Genomic DNA, 14,002 nt, shown 5'->3' with positions numbered 1-14,002 from the left:
CATGTGTAATCATGGTACATCATATTTTTGCACTTAGTCGCTAAATAGTCAACGGTCATCCCCTTATTTTTACAGTGGTTACACTTTTTTCGTTGACCATTAAAAAATTTATATCCTGCAAATATAGAATAGCCCTTCTTTTCAAGGAGAGTTATTTTCATTCTTCAGCCACATTGATGATGATTATACGGGATTCAATTATTAAATAAATCCACTTCAATTAGTTAAAATCAAATTAATGTCAATTATTTCCTGGTTTTTGGGTATATGTTCCAATATCACGTCTTTTATGGGTTTGAGGTGTGCAGGGAGTATTATAATGACCACTCATCAAGCCAGGGGTATTTTCGGCCTCCTTCAGCTGCTGCTCTGTGAAATTTCGAGTATTTTTGCGCGATTCTTTGGGACCAAATCCTTTATTGACTGCATGAGCCTGAAACATAATTTATTTGGACTGACTTTTCTCCCAATGGTTTTTATGGTATTCAAAACACTTCAAAGTCCTTGTTGCTCGAAGACATCTACAATTTGAAATTGTTCGCCAGTTGTCAGATTAAATGGACTTTTTCCAAGTAGAGAATTGACCGTCTATTAAATTCTTGATCCATTCGAGGAGTTCGTGGGCTTTTTTACAGTTGAATTTTTGTTTTTCCTGAATTTTTGTTTCATGGATTTACTTTCTCAAAAGATTCGCGAGTTAATCCTGATTTTTCCGATCTATCTGACATTCCGAATTAATTTTCTATTCGGTGAACAACGACAGAATGCCTCGACACTTGTCCTTTAACGATGTCTCTTAAAGGTCTCTCTGTTTTCCATCAACACCAAGATGGAATGACTACATTTTTTTCCATGGAGGCAGGTCTTTTGTATGGGATCTTAAATACCCCGACATTTTCGCAAATTCCCTCCCGGAGACGACTGCTGGACTAAATTTGAAAGTCTTATTAAAAACATTGATGAGATTTGAATTAGTAATAAAAATGTATATTAGAAGAATTCCCGGACTATTTCTATTATGATCGACATACATAGTGGGATGATCACACGTAGGTCAAAATTGAGAATGTTTTAAAGTAGTCTTTAATTCAAATGTAAAACATATCTGTGGTTTTTACCACATACAGTCAAATCCCTTTAAATCGACTATTCGCTATACAGGAATTCCTTTGAAACCGGACTAAACTTCTGGTCCCGATTCATCTAATAGACTATCATTGCTAATTAATCTTCAATATATCGGATCTCTTCTATTCCAACCATAAAATATTTTTTATAGATTCATTTTCTTTATTTAAATAACACATCTAGTTTATCCAGAAATGTGTATTTTCTTCATTAACGGAACACGACGGGTCCTTCGTTTAAGTAACAATACGTTCTTTTAAGTACTTTTTAGCCAATAAATAAACACTTTTATAACATCTTATAAAAAGACCCTAAAAAGAAAAAAGAAATGTGCCTGCCCTTAAAGACCAGTGTGTCTTAAAACAGGCCCTCTCAGGGAAAAGAAACAAAAAAAGCAAATCAATCAACCAAAAACTCGTCGTTGTCAATCAACTCCTAAAAATAACGGACAAAACCAACAACCTGAATAACGTCAAGTCCTCCCACCAGTTTAGACTGCACATACAACTGTGGGTAGGTCATCCAATTGGAGTATCTCTTCAACTCCTGTCTCACTTCCTCATCACTCAAAATATCAAAATAATCAAAATCAATCCTCCAATACAACACACATCTAACTTCCGTGATCTCAACAACTCCACGGTTTTCCGCGAAAACCCACACCGCGGAACATCCGGGGTCCCCTTCATGAAGAGCATGACCTTTGCCCTTCCAACCAACAACTCCAGACGTTCGTCAATACTGAGGACCAACGCCTTTCTCAGCTGATCTCTCAGTCCTTCACCTTCCAAAGAACAAAGACGGACTCCTCCGCGGAATATTTGCGGAAATGTCCCCCTGAGGTGGCCTTTGGTCTGAAATACTGGCAAAATCACGGAATTTAGTACAGGCGATCTGAAATGGGGTCAATTCCACTATCGACTGGGAACACGGCAATTCTAGTCGGGATAGTTCTCCGCGAAGGACTTCTATGGCGAATTCACGGAGAAATTTACCTTCCATTTCACCGGAATCAAGGACGATGACAATTTCCGTTTGATTGAGTACGTTTTTTACGGATTTTTCCACATGTAGGTCAATATCAGCAACACTAGTCAAATCTGCCAATTTCTGTGCCAATTTGAACGTCTCGAAGCCCTCAATGCGGTGAATAACCACTCCGCTCTACGGAATAATCACGGAAAATCACCGTGGTGAAAATAATAGTGGGGACCACTCGGATTTTGTATTTAAGGGACAGAGAAAGCAGTTTTTCTGAGGGGATCTCCACAATTGCCCGGTTGTACATAACAGGGTCTGAACTGAGTTCTACGAGAATTTCTCGCATTTGCTGGCATTGTGGAGTTATTGGGGAGGAGAAATAGAGGAGGGTTAAATGACTGGGATTGAGGTTGATTGGTGGAATACATGCAGTTGTCGTTTATTATTTTATCCAATTCAGACTCGGAGGAAATGTTTATTATTGTCATTATGACACCACCACGTTCTGTTATTTGAATTATTAATAAAAATAATTTTTATTAATAAAATAAATATTTTTATAACAACTTTTATATTTTTAAACATTATTTAAACATAACTGAAACAACAGCACACTGCCAAAAAATAGAAATAAAAAAACCTTATCAATTTCCAACCCAATTTGTTCTTTTCTTAACATTTCTCTGGCTATCCTCAACTGCCAGTGAGATTAGAGGCATTACTCTCTGTCTGGATTGCTGTAGTTCTCTCTCAGATTCTTGGACTGCTATCCTCAGCTTGTTTTGGTCATTTTTTTGACTTATTTTGGCTTGTTTTTTGAGTTTTTCTGTGTTTTGTGGGGTATAATTGGCTTGTCTGAGAGTTTATGATTAAATAGACTGTTTTATTAAATTGAAATTTGCTTTTTCGTTCTCTAAATTGATTTTTGTGTCTATTTTTTGCTTGGTTAGTCGTTCTAACTCTAAAATGGGATGGATGTGATTCACTTTGGTCGAGAATATGATGTGATCTGGCTAGAATGTTTAGTTCTTCTTCTAAAATGTTATTGGAGGATATCAGATTGGCCAATTCTATTTTCCTTTGATTCAAAATTTGTTCTAATTTATAAATCTGGGAGGATAAGGGCTTCGTTTCACTTTGAAGGAAGAATTGTTGGGTGGGACTGTTGATGGGTGGAAGATGTCCACGGAAGGCTGGGGATTTGCTGGTATCTCCTTCTTTGGAGATGAAAAACAGTATTTTTGCTTGTTTGAAATCATTTTATTGTGTCCACACTATAACAATATATATTTCCCGCTTTTATAAATCATATTTATTCAATTATTTTTAATTAAATTTACATCAATTAAATTATAAATAAATTAAGTCAATTTTATATAAATTTACCCAACGAATTCTTACTTTCTTGTGGGCGAATATAAATAATGTCCAACGACGAATCCCAAATCCACTTCTTACCCTCAGAAGAAGCCCGACTAATCCTGGGTATCCCCCAAATGTCACCACCAGGCTACCTCTACGACCACGGCCTGTTGGAGACCGCAGATTCTCTCCTACACGAATCAGCCTCCCTCTCAGAATACCGTCTTTATGGAAGTTCCCGAAGACAATCAGGCTCACAAATGCTGGGACTAACACTACGTCAAGTGATGGACACATATTGCCAACATCATATAAGTAATACTCCACATAAACCCAGCCCGACTAAACACAGACGACAGCAATATTTCTCAGCCACAGAAAATATCCCGAGAAACACAAAATGGCGAGAATCTTCGTGTTTTTTCACGGGAAGTACAGACAGATGGAATGGAAGTCATTTCGAGAAAAATACAAACTGATATTCCTATAAAGAAGACTGAAGATAAACCAGAAAAGCCTGTCAGTCCGACTCCATTCGGGTTTGGGTTTGGAATTGACGGAAGGATTTTTAAACAACGGGAAAAAGTCAGTTTAAATCAGTCTTCTCCGTTTTTCGTCGACACGGACACATTTGATGTACAGCCGAAGGTTGTTGAGTCTAGAAGAAAGTGATTTTACATATAAGTGAGTGACAGGAATCTACGACCTCGGAAATCGGTGGTCCGCGGAGAGGAGTTGTCGAATTCCCGTTTTACCACGGTGGTGGATGAGAGTTTTCGTCCGGACTACTGCATGCAGGATATAATGGATGCTATTGGGAACGAGAGGATCCTCAACGATATTCTTGGAATAAGGGACAAGGGTAGTGTGGTGTGGTTAGGGGTAGATTCCGTGGAGGATGTTGTTAGTGAGCCTCCATTTTCGTCTCCGAGGTCGTCGCCGGTGACTCCTAGGCGAGTGGCTTTGTCGAAATGCACGCCTTCGCCTAAAAGACAGGTTTTGTGTAAACGGAGAAAGATGACTTGTTCTATTTCGGGGAATCCGCCGAGGCCTTTTCTTATTCCGGGGGAGACTGATGTTCCGATTCCTAAAAGACGTGGGCCTTACTCCAAAAAAAAATCATGGGCGGGTGATTCGTTCTGCAGTGATGCTCTCGATAAGTCTATCAAATGATTTTTTACTTTGCGTCTTATTTTTATTCAGACATACAAGTTATTTAATTTACTGCTAGGGTGTTACTTAATGTTGGTTAATCAAAAAGTGTTGATAAATATTTAATTAGCAGCAGAGTGGCAATTTTTTTGATTTAACCCAAGAATCACCAACAGTTAATTAGAGTAATTAATTAGGCGATTCCAACAATCCTCAAAATTTTTCTCAGCTTTTCACGATGTTGGACTTTGGACCCAACGCAAGCTCGGAACGGACGGGGAACAGTTTTCGTAAGGAATTTAATCGGAATTCCCACGCAAGATGGCTATTGATATGCGTGGAAAAGTCATGTCCGTTCTCGATGATCGTTTCTCCTTCTGCTTGCCAGGTTCCCAAATTTAATAAGGAATTTTTTAGTTCTGGGACCGAGGAGTCACGACGTCTCACTCCGATCGGGACAAAGATATAATGATATTTATTGACTTTGCGGCTGACGTAAAGATGTTTCCCGCGGAGAATGTGTGCATGCAAGTTGCGTCCCAGATAAGCGAGTTTAATTTGAATAGTTTATTAAAAAAATCCGCCCTCCCCATTTTCCTTATTTGAAGCGGGTATAAAACCCTACGGGCAGGGCCAGCCTGCCGTCAGTCCGAAACATCGCAAACTCAATTCACAGCGTCTCAAACCATCAGCTAGCCAGCCACTTTCTATTTACTATTTTTACTAATAGCTTTTATTTGGATCTTTTCTAAAAAAATATTTTTATAAATTGAACACCAATATTTAAATCAAAAGTCCAAAAGAACACTCTTCTTTAAACCCCTTTCGAATAATATGACAATTTTATTGACTCGGCATGCCACATTACCTGACTAACCTCAAAAACAAAATTGTCATACGAGTGTTGAACGTGATTTTATTTATATAAATTAAATGTTAGTTATAGTCATGTGGGTCGTAGTTTGGAGGTAGATCCTCCTCTCTGATGACTGAAGAATGAATATGATCAAAGACCTCTGTAGCGATTGCTGTAACGACCTTTCCTGCCTGGACGACTGTTCAATCTATATTGGTCAGCCAGCAGTCCAGTAAGGCCTACAAATGTTGTCCTAACAAGCATAACTACCACTTAATGTTAGAAAAGCAGTCAGTCCTAGTACAGGGTAGTCATACAGACCATTCTTAATAAACTGCACAACTATGATTACTACACACAAAACTACATCTCTGAGTACTAGAAGACATAATCCACACAACAACGATCTGAATTTTTATCCTATTATATTTATTAAAATAATAAAACTAACAAAACTAAAATATTGAAAACTATACTTAGTCAAGAAAACATAATTTTATTAAACATCAACAAAATAGCCAGCCATTTTCTCCATTTCTGTGAGAGTGAGGGGAAGAAATTCCGCGGTAGAATGTTCAACGGAAGAAAGACCGCGATAAACCTCGTCATACACTCCCCAAACAATCTCCAACGATAGTCTCATACATTTTAACCTACAAACTGCATGTCTTCTACCCAACCATATTCCTCTGTCATTTATCAAGCAAAACTCAGGATGAGTAAAATTGGAGTATTTTTTGAGTATATTTTGCATGTTTTTCTACCCAAATCAACAGAAGACAATACATAACAGTCAGAAATAACATTCTCTGACCAATCCGAACTCTCTCCCTGCATAATTCTCCGCAAAATGTTCAGTTTAGACGAATCCAAGACCAGAACTGCCTGAATGGCAGCCAATTTATCCACCCCACGTGCAATCAGAGGGTTAACCAACCAATTATACCAATTCTGACATTTTCTCCGTCATGGAAGGACAATTCCGCGACACTGGTAATATCGCGGAGTGGAAATTAACGGAATAAACAGCACTCACCACTTCATTCTGTCGAGAACTGATCACGGAACACACATTGAGGGCAGTCTCCAACAATTTCCGCGACATTGGAGACTCCCCACCACCACAAACCTCCCCGTCGGTAATTTCACGGAAAACCGCGACAATATTTTCAAGTTCTGGAGGAAGAACTGGTTCCCGTGGACTGAATATGACCAATTTAACTACACGGAGGTCATAAACATGTTGCATTTGTGAATCAGACAATTGTAGACTACGTTTCTCGTTGTTTCCACCAATTCACGGAAAACGAGGACGAATATAAAAACCCGACCGTTCTCCGCGGACAAATCAACGTCAATTTGAGTCACCACATCCTTCAAACGAGAGTACATTCCCCTCAATCGAGTCATATCAGCCGAAAAAATGACTTGTTCGACTTTATCCTACAAATATCCAACTCAGCCACCTTGACTGGCTGGACTACACTCTCCACCACTCGATTGAGCACATCCGGACAACATTTGGCATATATTCCAGCCAAGGAGACCTCGTTCTTCACCATAGTCACCACCCAGTGGAGAAGGTCCTCGATTCCCCTCTCGGATGTCCTCACAAAGTCTGCCAGAACTTGTTCTCTTCTTATTTGGACTATTTTCTCACAATTCCTTTCCTCTCCATTTCGTCTCAGAATATTCAAAGCAGTCCTCAGGCCAGTCTCTTCACTCAGTTGGGGGAGTCGTAGAACATCTGTGTGATCAAATCCTCCAAACCTTCCACTCCTTGGTTGATTCCTCCACACACAGTCTTCAGTTGGGACTTGGCCAGGTCCTCCAATTCTGTTTTTAAAGAAGAGGAGTCCAATTCCGTAACCTTCCCAAGAATAGTCTCCAATTTCTCAACCACGGAAAAAACGTGACTTTCCAGACTGGTGGAATAAATATGAGCCTCTTCTTCCGCGGACAACAAATACAGAGTGAGTGCCTGAGCAATGTCGGCGGATTGTGTTAGAATTGATGATCTGAAATAACTAGAAAACACACCTTCTGTTGTGAAGATATTTATCTTTGCTGATCATTTCGTGGGTGCTGTCTTTGCAGACTTGGATGTGTGATTGCACGTGACTGCACTGCTCTGTCATGTGGGAGATGACAGAATAGCAGTAGTTTACATTCTTTGGTGTTATTTGTGGTTTACTTGGACTACTGTGGAGTAATTTTGGAGGAATTGGTTATTTTGTTCGATCATTTGGTTGAGGAATTCTTCCTGGAGGACGTCGGCTATTTTGAGGTTGGTGTCTAGTGGGAAGTCGGGGAGTAGTTTTAGGCGTTCGATGGTATCCTGGGGGTCAGATTGGGGAATATAAACCGAATCAGGTCGGAGAGCGAAGGAGTATGCATTTTTCATAAAATCACTTTAAATTTATTTATTAAATCAATGTTTAAAATTTGTTATAAAAAATGACTCACATTGCACGTAAATTTATTTGAATTTTAAATATAATTAATTTTTTTATTAAATAATGATTTGTGGAACTACATTTAAAAGTTGGCAATGGAAGACAGAACGAACGAATTAATAATTCTTTAATTATCACCTAATTTTTTTGTTTTATTATTTTAATAATTTATATTTTAATTAATTAAGCATTTTTAACTGGTTACCTACATAACAATAGTATTATTATTAGAACCAAGATCACCGTCCAAAACATAAAACTAATTAATCAGGTGATCCCGGCTTCTCTGAGGAGGGTCCTCAGCTATGCCCGGTGCTCCTCCCTTGTCCCGGCACAATTTCTGTGAGGGCGCGGTGGTGGTGTTTTAGGCCCTGTAGCCCCGAGGTTTCTTCTCAAGATTTCATTAAATGGGGCGATGAGTAGATGTTCGTTCGGTCCCTGCAGTGCTTTTCGGAAGCGATCTTGAGTTTTCTCGATTTTAGTGCGGTTCGTTCCACTGATAAACCCTCCCCACGCCTCACAAGCATAGCTAAGGGAGGGTTCGATGAATTGCCGGTATAAGGCTTGTCGTGCGGGGAAGCTGATACACTGTCTGCATTTACGAAGAAACACTTTCAAGATGTTCAGTTTCTTCATGCACCTCGTAGTAATATTATCGACTTGTTGAGAGAAACACATATGACTGTCGTAAGTCACCCCGAGGATTTTCTGAGATTTTTGAAACGGGATTTCCATGTTATTTAGGTACAGGTTCATCACCGTTTTACCAAGCTTCCTTGCTGAGGTCATAAGCGTGGTGACCGATTTTTCCGGACTCGTTGATAGTCGGTTTAGCGAGAGCCAACTTTCGAGATTGTTAAGGTGGTTCTGCAGTTTTGTACTCGCCGTGTTCACCTCACGGCTCCGGGTAGCAATTACGATATCGTCAGCGTATGATAAAATGATGGTTCTAATAATAATAATAACAATAGTATGAAAATCATCTTCAGAACATCCACAGTCTCTTGGTTAGTACTTTTTTTACATAACTGAAGAACGTAGTCGAAAATGACTTGAAAATTTTTCTAGGTGTTGTATATGGAATAGGGATGTCTCCAATAAATATTTCAAGTTTTTTTTAAATATAAAGTAAGCTGGGATTTTGATGGATATACAGCCGACAAATTAGATGATTTTTTTAAATAGATTAGGGGACTCTGTTCGAAAGCAGTCTTTATTTTTACGGAGTTCTTCCTATCCGAAATTTTCCACGACTACCAGTTAAGACATTTTCATAAAAATCTGAAAAATCTTGCCTGTTAAGAGTTTTCTAAAAAAAGAATTAAAGGCTTTATGTATATCAATAGACATCAAGACAGTACGTGTTCTCGGGATAGATCCAAAATGTGTCGTTGTAGAACGGCCGAACCTAAAGCCATGTGGAAATCCGACAATTTTAGAACAGATACCAGTTTTTTACGTACTTTTGACAAGACCTAGAATATAAATACTGGTCTGTAGGAAAAAAATCACCTTTTGGTTTTCCGGGCTTGAGAATGGAGGTGATTACAAAATTCTTAGATATGTATGTTGGTGAAATATATGCCATTTTCAGTTCAATTCTGAAAATTTTTATAACTATTTTGACTGTGATATTCTATTTTAACATTTTTTATATCAAATTTTACAAAGCACTATTCAGTTTTGACAATATTTATTAAAATTTGTGTTTTTTTAGCCGCCAGCAGCCTGTTCCTCCTGAGAACGGCGATCGAGAACCACTGGAAAAACCAGTCCACCTCTTGTGAATGCGCATTGAGATTTTGACCCAGAGCTTGCGGAGAAAGTTTTCCGTCTTCAGACAATGAGCACCCGACATCTCCACCGCAATCAGCAGCACGAAGAACTTATGCGAAAGGCCGGAATATTTTGTCAGTTTTGTATTTTCAGCATTCTTAGCGGCGGATTTAGCTTCCAGAGCACACGAAATTATGTGTGAGACAGGAAATGTATCTTAGCAGGTTTCTTTCTATATATAATATGTTTTGTGAAAAATATTGCAGAATATTGATCAATAGTGACTATCTTAGACGGCGAACTTCTACAAATATCCTTAAAGCATATAAAATATAAATTTACAGTAAGTATGTTATCTGTAAAGAAGTTAAAAATAAATCTGCAATGAGTATTTTTAAATCTTATATTGCATTTGAAGAAATTTGTTTTGAAATTGACCTTTTCGAGATTCTACAAACAGATAATGAAACGGAGTTTAATAATATTTATCTTGATTCTTTATGCCTTAAAAACAAAATCAAACATATTTATGAAAGACCAAATCATTATCAGGGTGACTATTAGTCACAAAGTCCCTTTCCTTTATTATTGACCAGGCTCTGTCGTTCGATTCTGGCGAGGCTAGGTTTAAGCTTTTCTATTTTGCTTCCTATTATTTGGGTCCAGTCCTGTCCGATCATTTGATGCCCAAACAGTTCCTCCTGCCCAGCGGATTAAAGACGTCTGTGCCTGTTTTGTTCATTCTGATTTATACTGAGGTCGCGGCTGCCTTGGCATCCTTCACACTCAGCAGCAGTGGTAGGATTGATGGGATTAAGCCAATCGATTTGAGGGACCTCATGTCTCCTCTGACGGCCGATTTAGACCGTGTTCTATTATGTTCAATCAATCGGTTTTGTACTTGGATCATTACTGGCTCTTTACCTGCTGTAGCAAGGAATCTCCTCTTTTCTGCAATCTTACGGCTCTCCGCAAGTGTGATGGGAACCTATTAAGACGCCTGGATTCCAAAATAATATCTCATCGTTTTGTCCCGCAATTGAGAAAGAAGTTTTTGATTTATCAATTCGGCGTCGGTGTCAATAGCGTCACAAACCATGTGCTCGAGGCAGTCACCGAACCCTATCCGAGTTATTTCCAATAGTTTTTTTGCATATTCTATGCTAAGCAGCTTGTTGTTTTCCGGGAAAGTCATCAGGTCGGAATGTGGAATCCAACAAGGTGATCCCCTCAGCCCTCTGTTATTCGCTCTTATGTTGATCATATGCCACGCAGCACATTCTCGTAGGTCAATTTTTGGTATTTAGACGACGTCACTCTCGGTGGTCCTTTAGAAGTGATTATGGAAGACTTCGCGACGATAAAATTTGAATTTCAAAAATTGGGCTTTTGTTAAACGGTGATAAATGTCAAGTAATAAGACTTTCGGAGTCAGTAACATATCAGAGTAATGCTTTTATGGTCCTTTTGAGAGGATTGACGGTCTCCGCTTAACTGCCCATGAAGATCTTGTGATTCTTGAGGGTTATTGCCTCCCCTTGCATGACTCTGTTGCTTTGTCGTTACACTTCCTTTGAACACCTTGTTTTCTAAGGTGGGACGTTCTCGTGCTGCGCCCCCACTCCGCTTTGGGGGTATTGGGGTTTGTTTTGTGCCGATTTTGCCTTCCCATCTTTCCTCGTTGTCCTTTCTAGAAATTTTATTCCCTCTGTTCTTATAAATTCACCCAAATTCGGCAAGTTTGCGAAATATTATGTTGCTGTTCATGCCTGGAGATCGCTCGGACTTACCTTCCAGAGAATCCTATTATGCAGAAGAGTTGGAATGTCATCAGATGTTCACATTTATTGGAGAGTCTTCGCTCGCAAGCCAATCAGATGCAGCTAGCTTCCTTGAACTGAGCCTGCCAGCCCCAGGATTTGGATGTAAAAAATATTTTGGATGTTTCAGGTACATTTTGTATAAAGTATGCTAGATAAAGTATGCTAGAAAACTTGGATGATACTGATTTGGTATTAAATTTTAATCCTCCGAATTTAAATTCATCGTATTTTAAATGGGTGAATAAAAAAATGAATGTCCATCAATGGATCGAAACATATTCAATTTTGACATTCTTATATCAATTGGCCGTTTGCAGACCCTTCGTTCCAAAGTTCCCAGGGAATTTATCTGATGTTCGATTAATTAGAGACTTTGTCTCATTTCATATGTAAAATATTATAATTATTTTACTGTGAATATTTTGACAAATATTTTTATAACAGACACACATAAGGAATTTTTTCTAATCGTCTATATCAAGATGAGAGTTCAAAAAGATAATTTTATTAATTAAGTCAATGGAATCTTTTTTCTAATTTTCCAGACTATTGCTGGAAATTGGTTTTCTTTGCAGCATTTTGTTGGTAATCAAAATCGTCTTCAGAACATTCCACAGGGGACCACCAAGTCGTTTATATATCGTCGCAATACAAACTTTATTATTTAACAATGTTCGTATTTCTTTTAATGTTATCGATGGATTATTCGCAATTTTTTCAAATATCAACTTCATATCATCATCCGTAAGTTTAATCGTAGCATCTCTTCTACCTCCACGTTTACAAACATACGGATTTCCACTTTTCACAATGGCTATAGCTGTTGTCCTCTTGACACCAAGATCCCGAGCAAGCTGTATATAATCGCCACCCTCTTCATTTTTGTTTATAAGTGCTCTTCTCGTAGCTTCTGATATTCTTGAATTTTTTCTTGACATAAAATTTGTACAAGAACGGCGAATCGGAAAATATAAAATAAATTACGAATCGTCAAAAGTCAAAATTAACATAAAAAATGTCAAAATTGAATATAGCATTGACATAATTGATTCAAAAATGTCGATATTGCTTATCGCATTGTCAAAATTGAATATTCTTTATTTTAAGGGTTTGACCCTAGCACCGGAGAAGAGCACCACTTCATGGTTGCGGAGAGGGAGTCGCTATGCGGAGTCGTGTGCATATGCGATGAGTAGTTATGTGATGGATCTCTCGAAAAGCAAAAATCTTTATTACCTGGGAGCAAACCATCAAATGTCGTGGCTCGTACGCAGATCATATAGCAAATCCGAGAAAGAGGAGTGTGAGGATCCTCAAAAGCTTAACCAGGTTTCATCTGGATCCGAAAACGTACATCTACGTATACAAAACGTGTGTGCAGCCAGTCCTCACATATGGCTACGAGGGCTGGTACGGTACGGAGGAGAGTGACTACCTGATCGAACAGTTGGAAAAGACAAGACGTTTCGCTATGAAATTGGCTTACGGAGTACAACTTGACGGAAGGTTAAAAGACTCACAAGAATTCTCTGTGCCCACGATCCGGATGGTCTTGGAGAATTGTCGTCAAACATGACTAGTATTGGGGATATGCATGGAAAGAGACACTTCGGTGCCTTGTTTTTATCTCCCCGCTGATGATTTTCTTTCTTGTTTTTCTTTTTCTTTTCGCTCAATAAACACTATTCTATTCTTTATTTTAAATTTTCTGTACACTGTAATCACGTTTTTAATGTTGAATAAGAAACGATTCTGGCGTGAATCTTATATTCAATATGGATTCTCAAAATATCTATCTTCTGATAACAATTTCAATGGCTCAATGCATGCATGATTTGCTATACCATTCTTAACAATAATCACATAAACCAGCAAAGTTAAAAAGACATCTGTAGTCTGTTCATCCATATTCAAAACTTAGCTTTGAGAAGTTCTCCGCTAAGCCAAAAAGTTATTATTTCACGCTAAAAATAACCTTTTTCCTCTTTTTTAAACCTAATCTACTTTTCGCGCATCATACGAGGTTTTTTCTTTTTTAGTAGCTTATATTATTGCAAAAAATAAGGCACCTCATTCTTCTGACGAACTTTTAATAAAACTTCTATTATTTCAATGGCCGAAATTTTACTTGGCTGCGATTCTGTATCCAGATTCAAAGAGGTTCCTTTGTCAAATAATACAATTTCTCGAAGAATTCAAGATATGTCTGGTGATATCTTGTTCATCGTATTAACTGTAGTTCTTTACCGATAAGCATCCAGATCGATGAATCGACTGATATAACTTTGATTTATCAGTTGGTTTCTTTTGTACGTATTGTCGATGCAAACAAGATCGTTGAGGATTTTCTTTTTTGTATCGAACTTGATGAAAGAAAACAAGATCAGGCTATTTTTGTTGTTGTTGACAAATTTATGGAACTTAATTTTATTGACTGGAATTAAGTCGGATCAATTTTCACTGACGGT

At 38.2% G+C, this 14,002-nt stretch overlaps 1 protein-coding gene across 1 annotated transcript; it reads right to left on the bottom strand.

The window, feature by feature from the left end:
* Positions 1 to 241: 241 nt before the first annotated feature.
* On the bottom strand, positions 242 to 6,728 carry LOC115228382 (glutaredoxin-3-like). Its single transcript, XM_029798979.1, has 5 exons — positions 6,516 to 6,728; positions 2,318 to 2,545; positions 1,762 to 1,982; positions 1,591 to 1,723; positions 242 to 433 (listed from the first exon to the last, which is right to left on the bottom strand). The coding sequence occupies exons 1-5, from the start codon at positions 6,726 to 6,728 to the stop codon at positions 242 to 244; spliced, it is 987 nt and encodes a 328-aa protein (XP_029654839.1).
* Between the last annotated feature and the right edge of the window lie 7,274 nt (positions 6,729 to 14,002).

The sequence above is a fragment of the Octopus sinensis genome, unplaced genomic scaffold (genome assembly GCF_006345805.1).
Source record: "Octopus sinensis unplaced genomic scaffold, ASM634580v1 Contig10384, whole genome shotgun sequence".
NCBI lineage: Eukaryota > Metazoa > Mollusca > Cephalopoda > Octopoda > Octopodidae > Octopus > Octopus sinensis.
This window is presented reverse-complemented; position numbering and strand designations above follow the sequence as displayed.

What these genes read in the sequence shown, in the direction of transcription:
- LOC115228382 (XM_029798979.1), bottom strand. Translation starts at nt 6,728, where the DNA reads ATGCAACATGTTTATGACCTCCGTGTAGTTAAATTGGTCATATTCAGT. An exon ending in GTTCTCGACAGAATGAAGTG is followed by an intron (nt 2,546 to 6,515) that starts GTGAGTGCTGTT and finishes AAATAATAAACG; the next exon opens with ACAACTGCATGTATTCCACC. An exon ending in TCGCGGAAAACCGTGGAGTT is followed by an intron (nt 1,724 to 1,761) that starts GTTGAGATCACG and finishes GTTGTATTGGAG; the next exon opens with GATTGATTTTGATTATTTTG.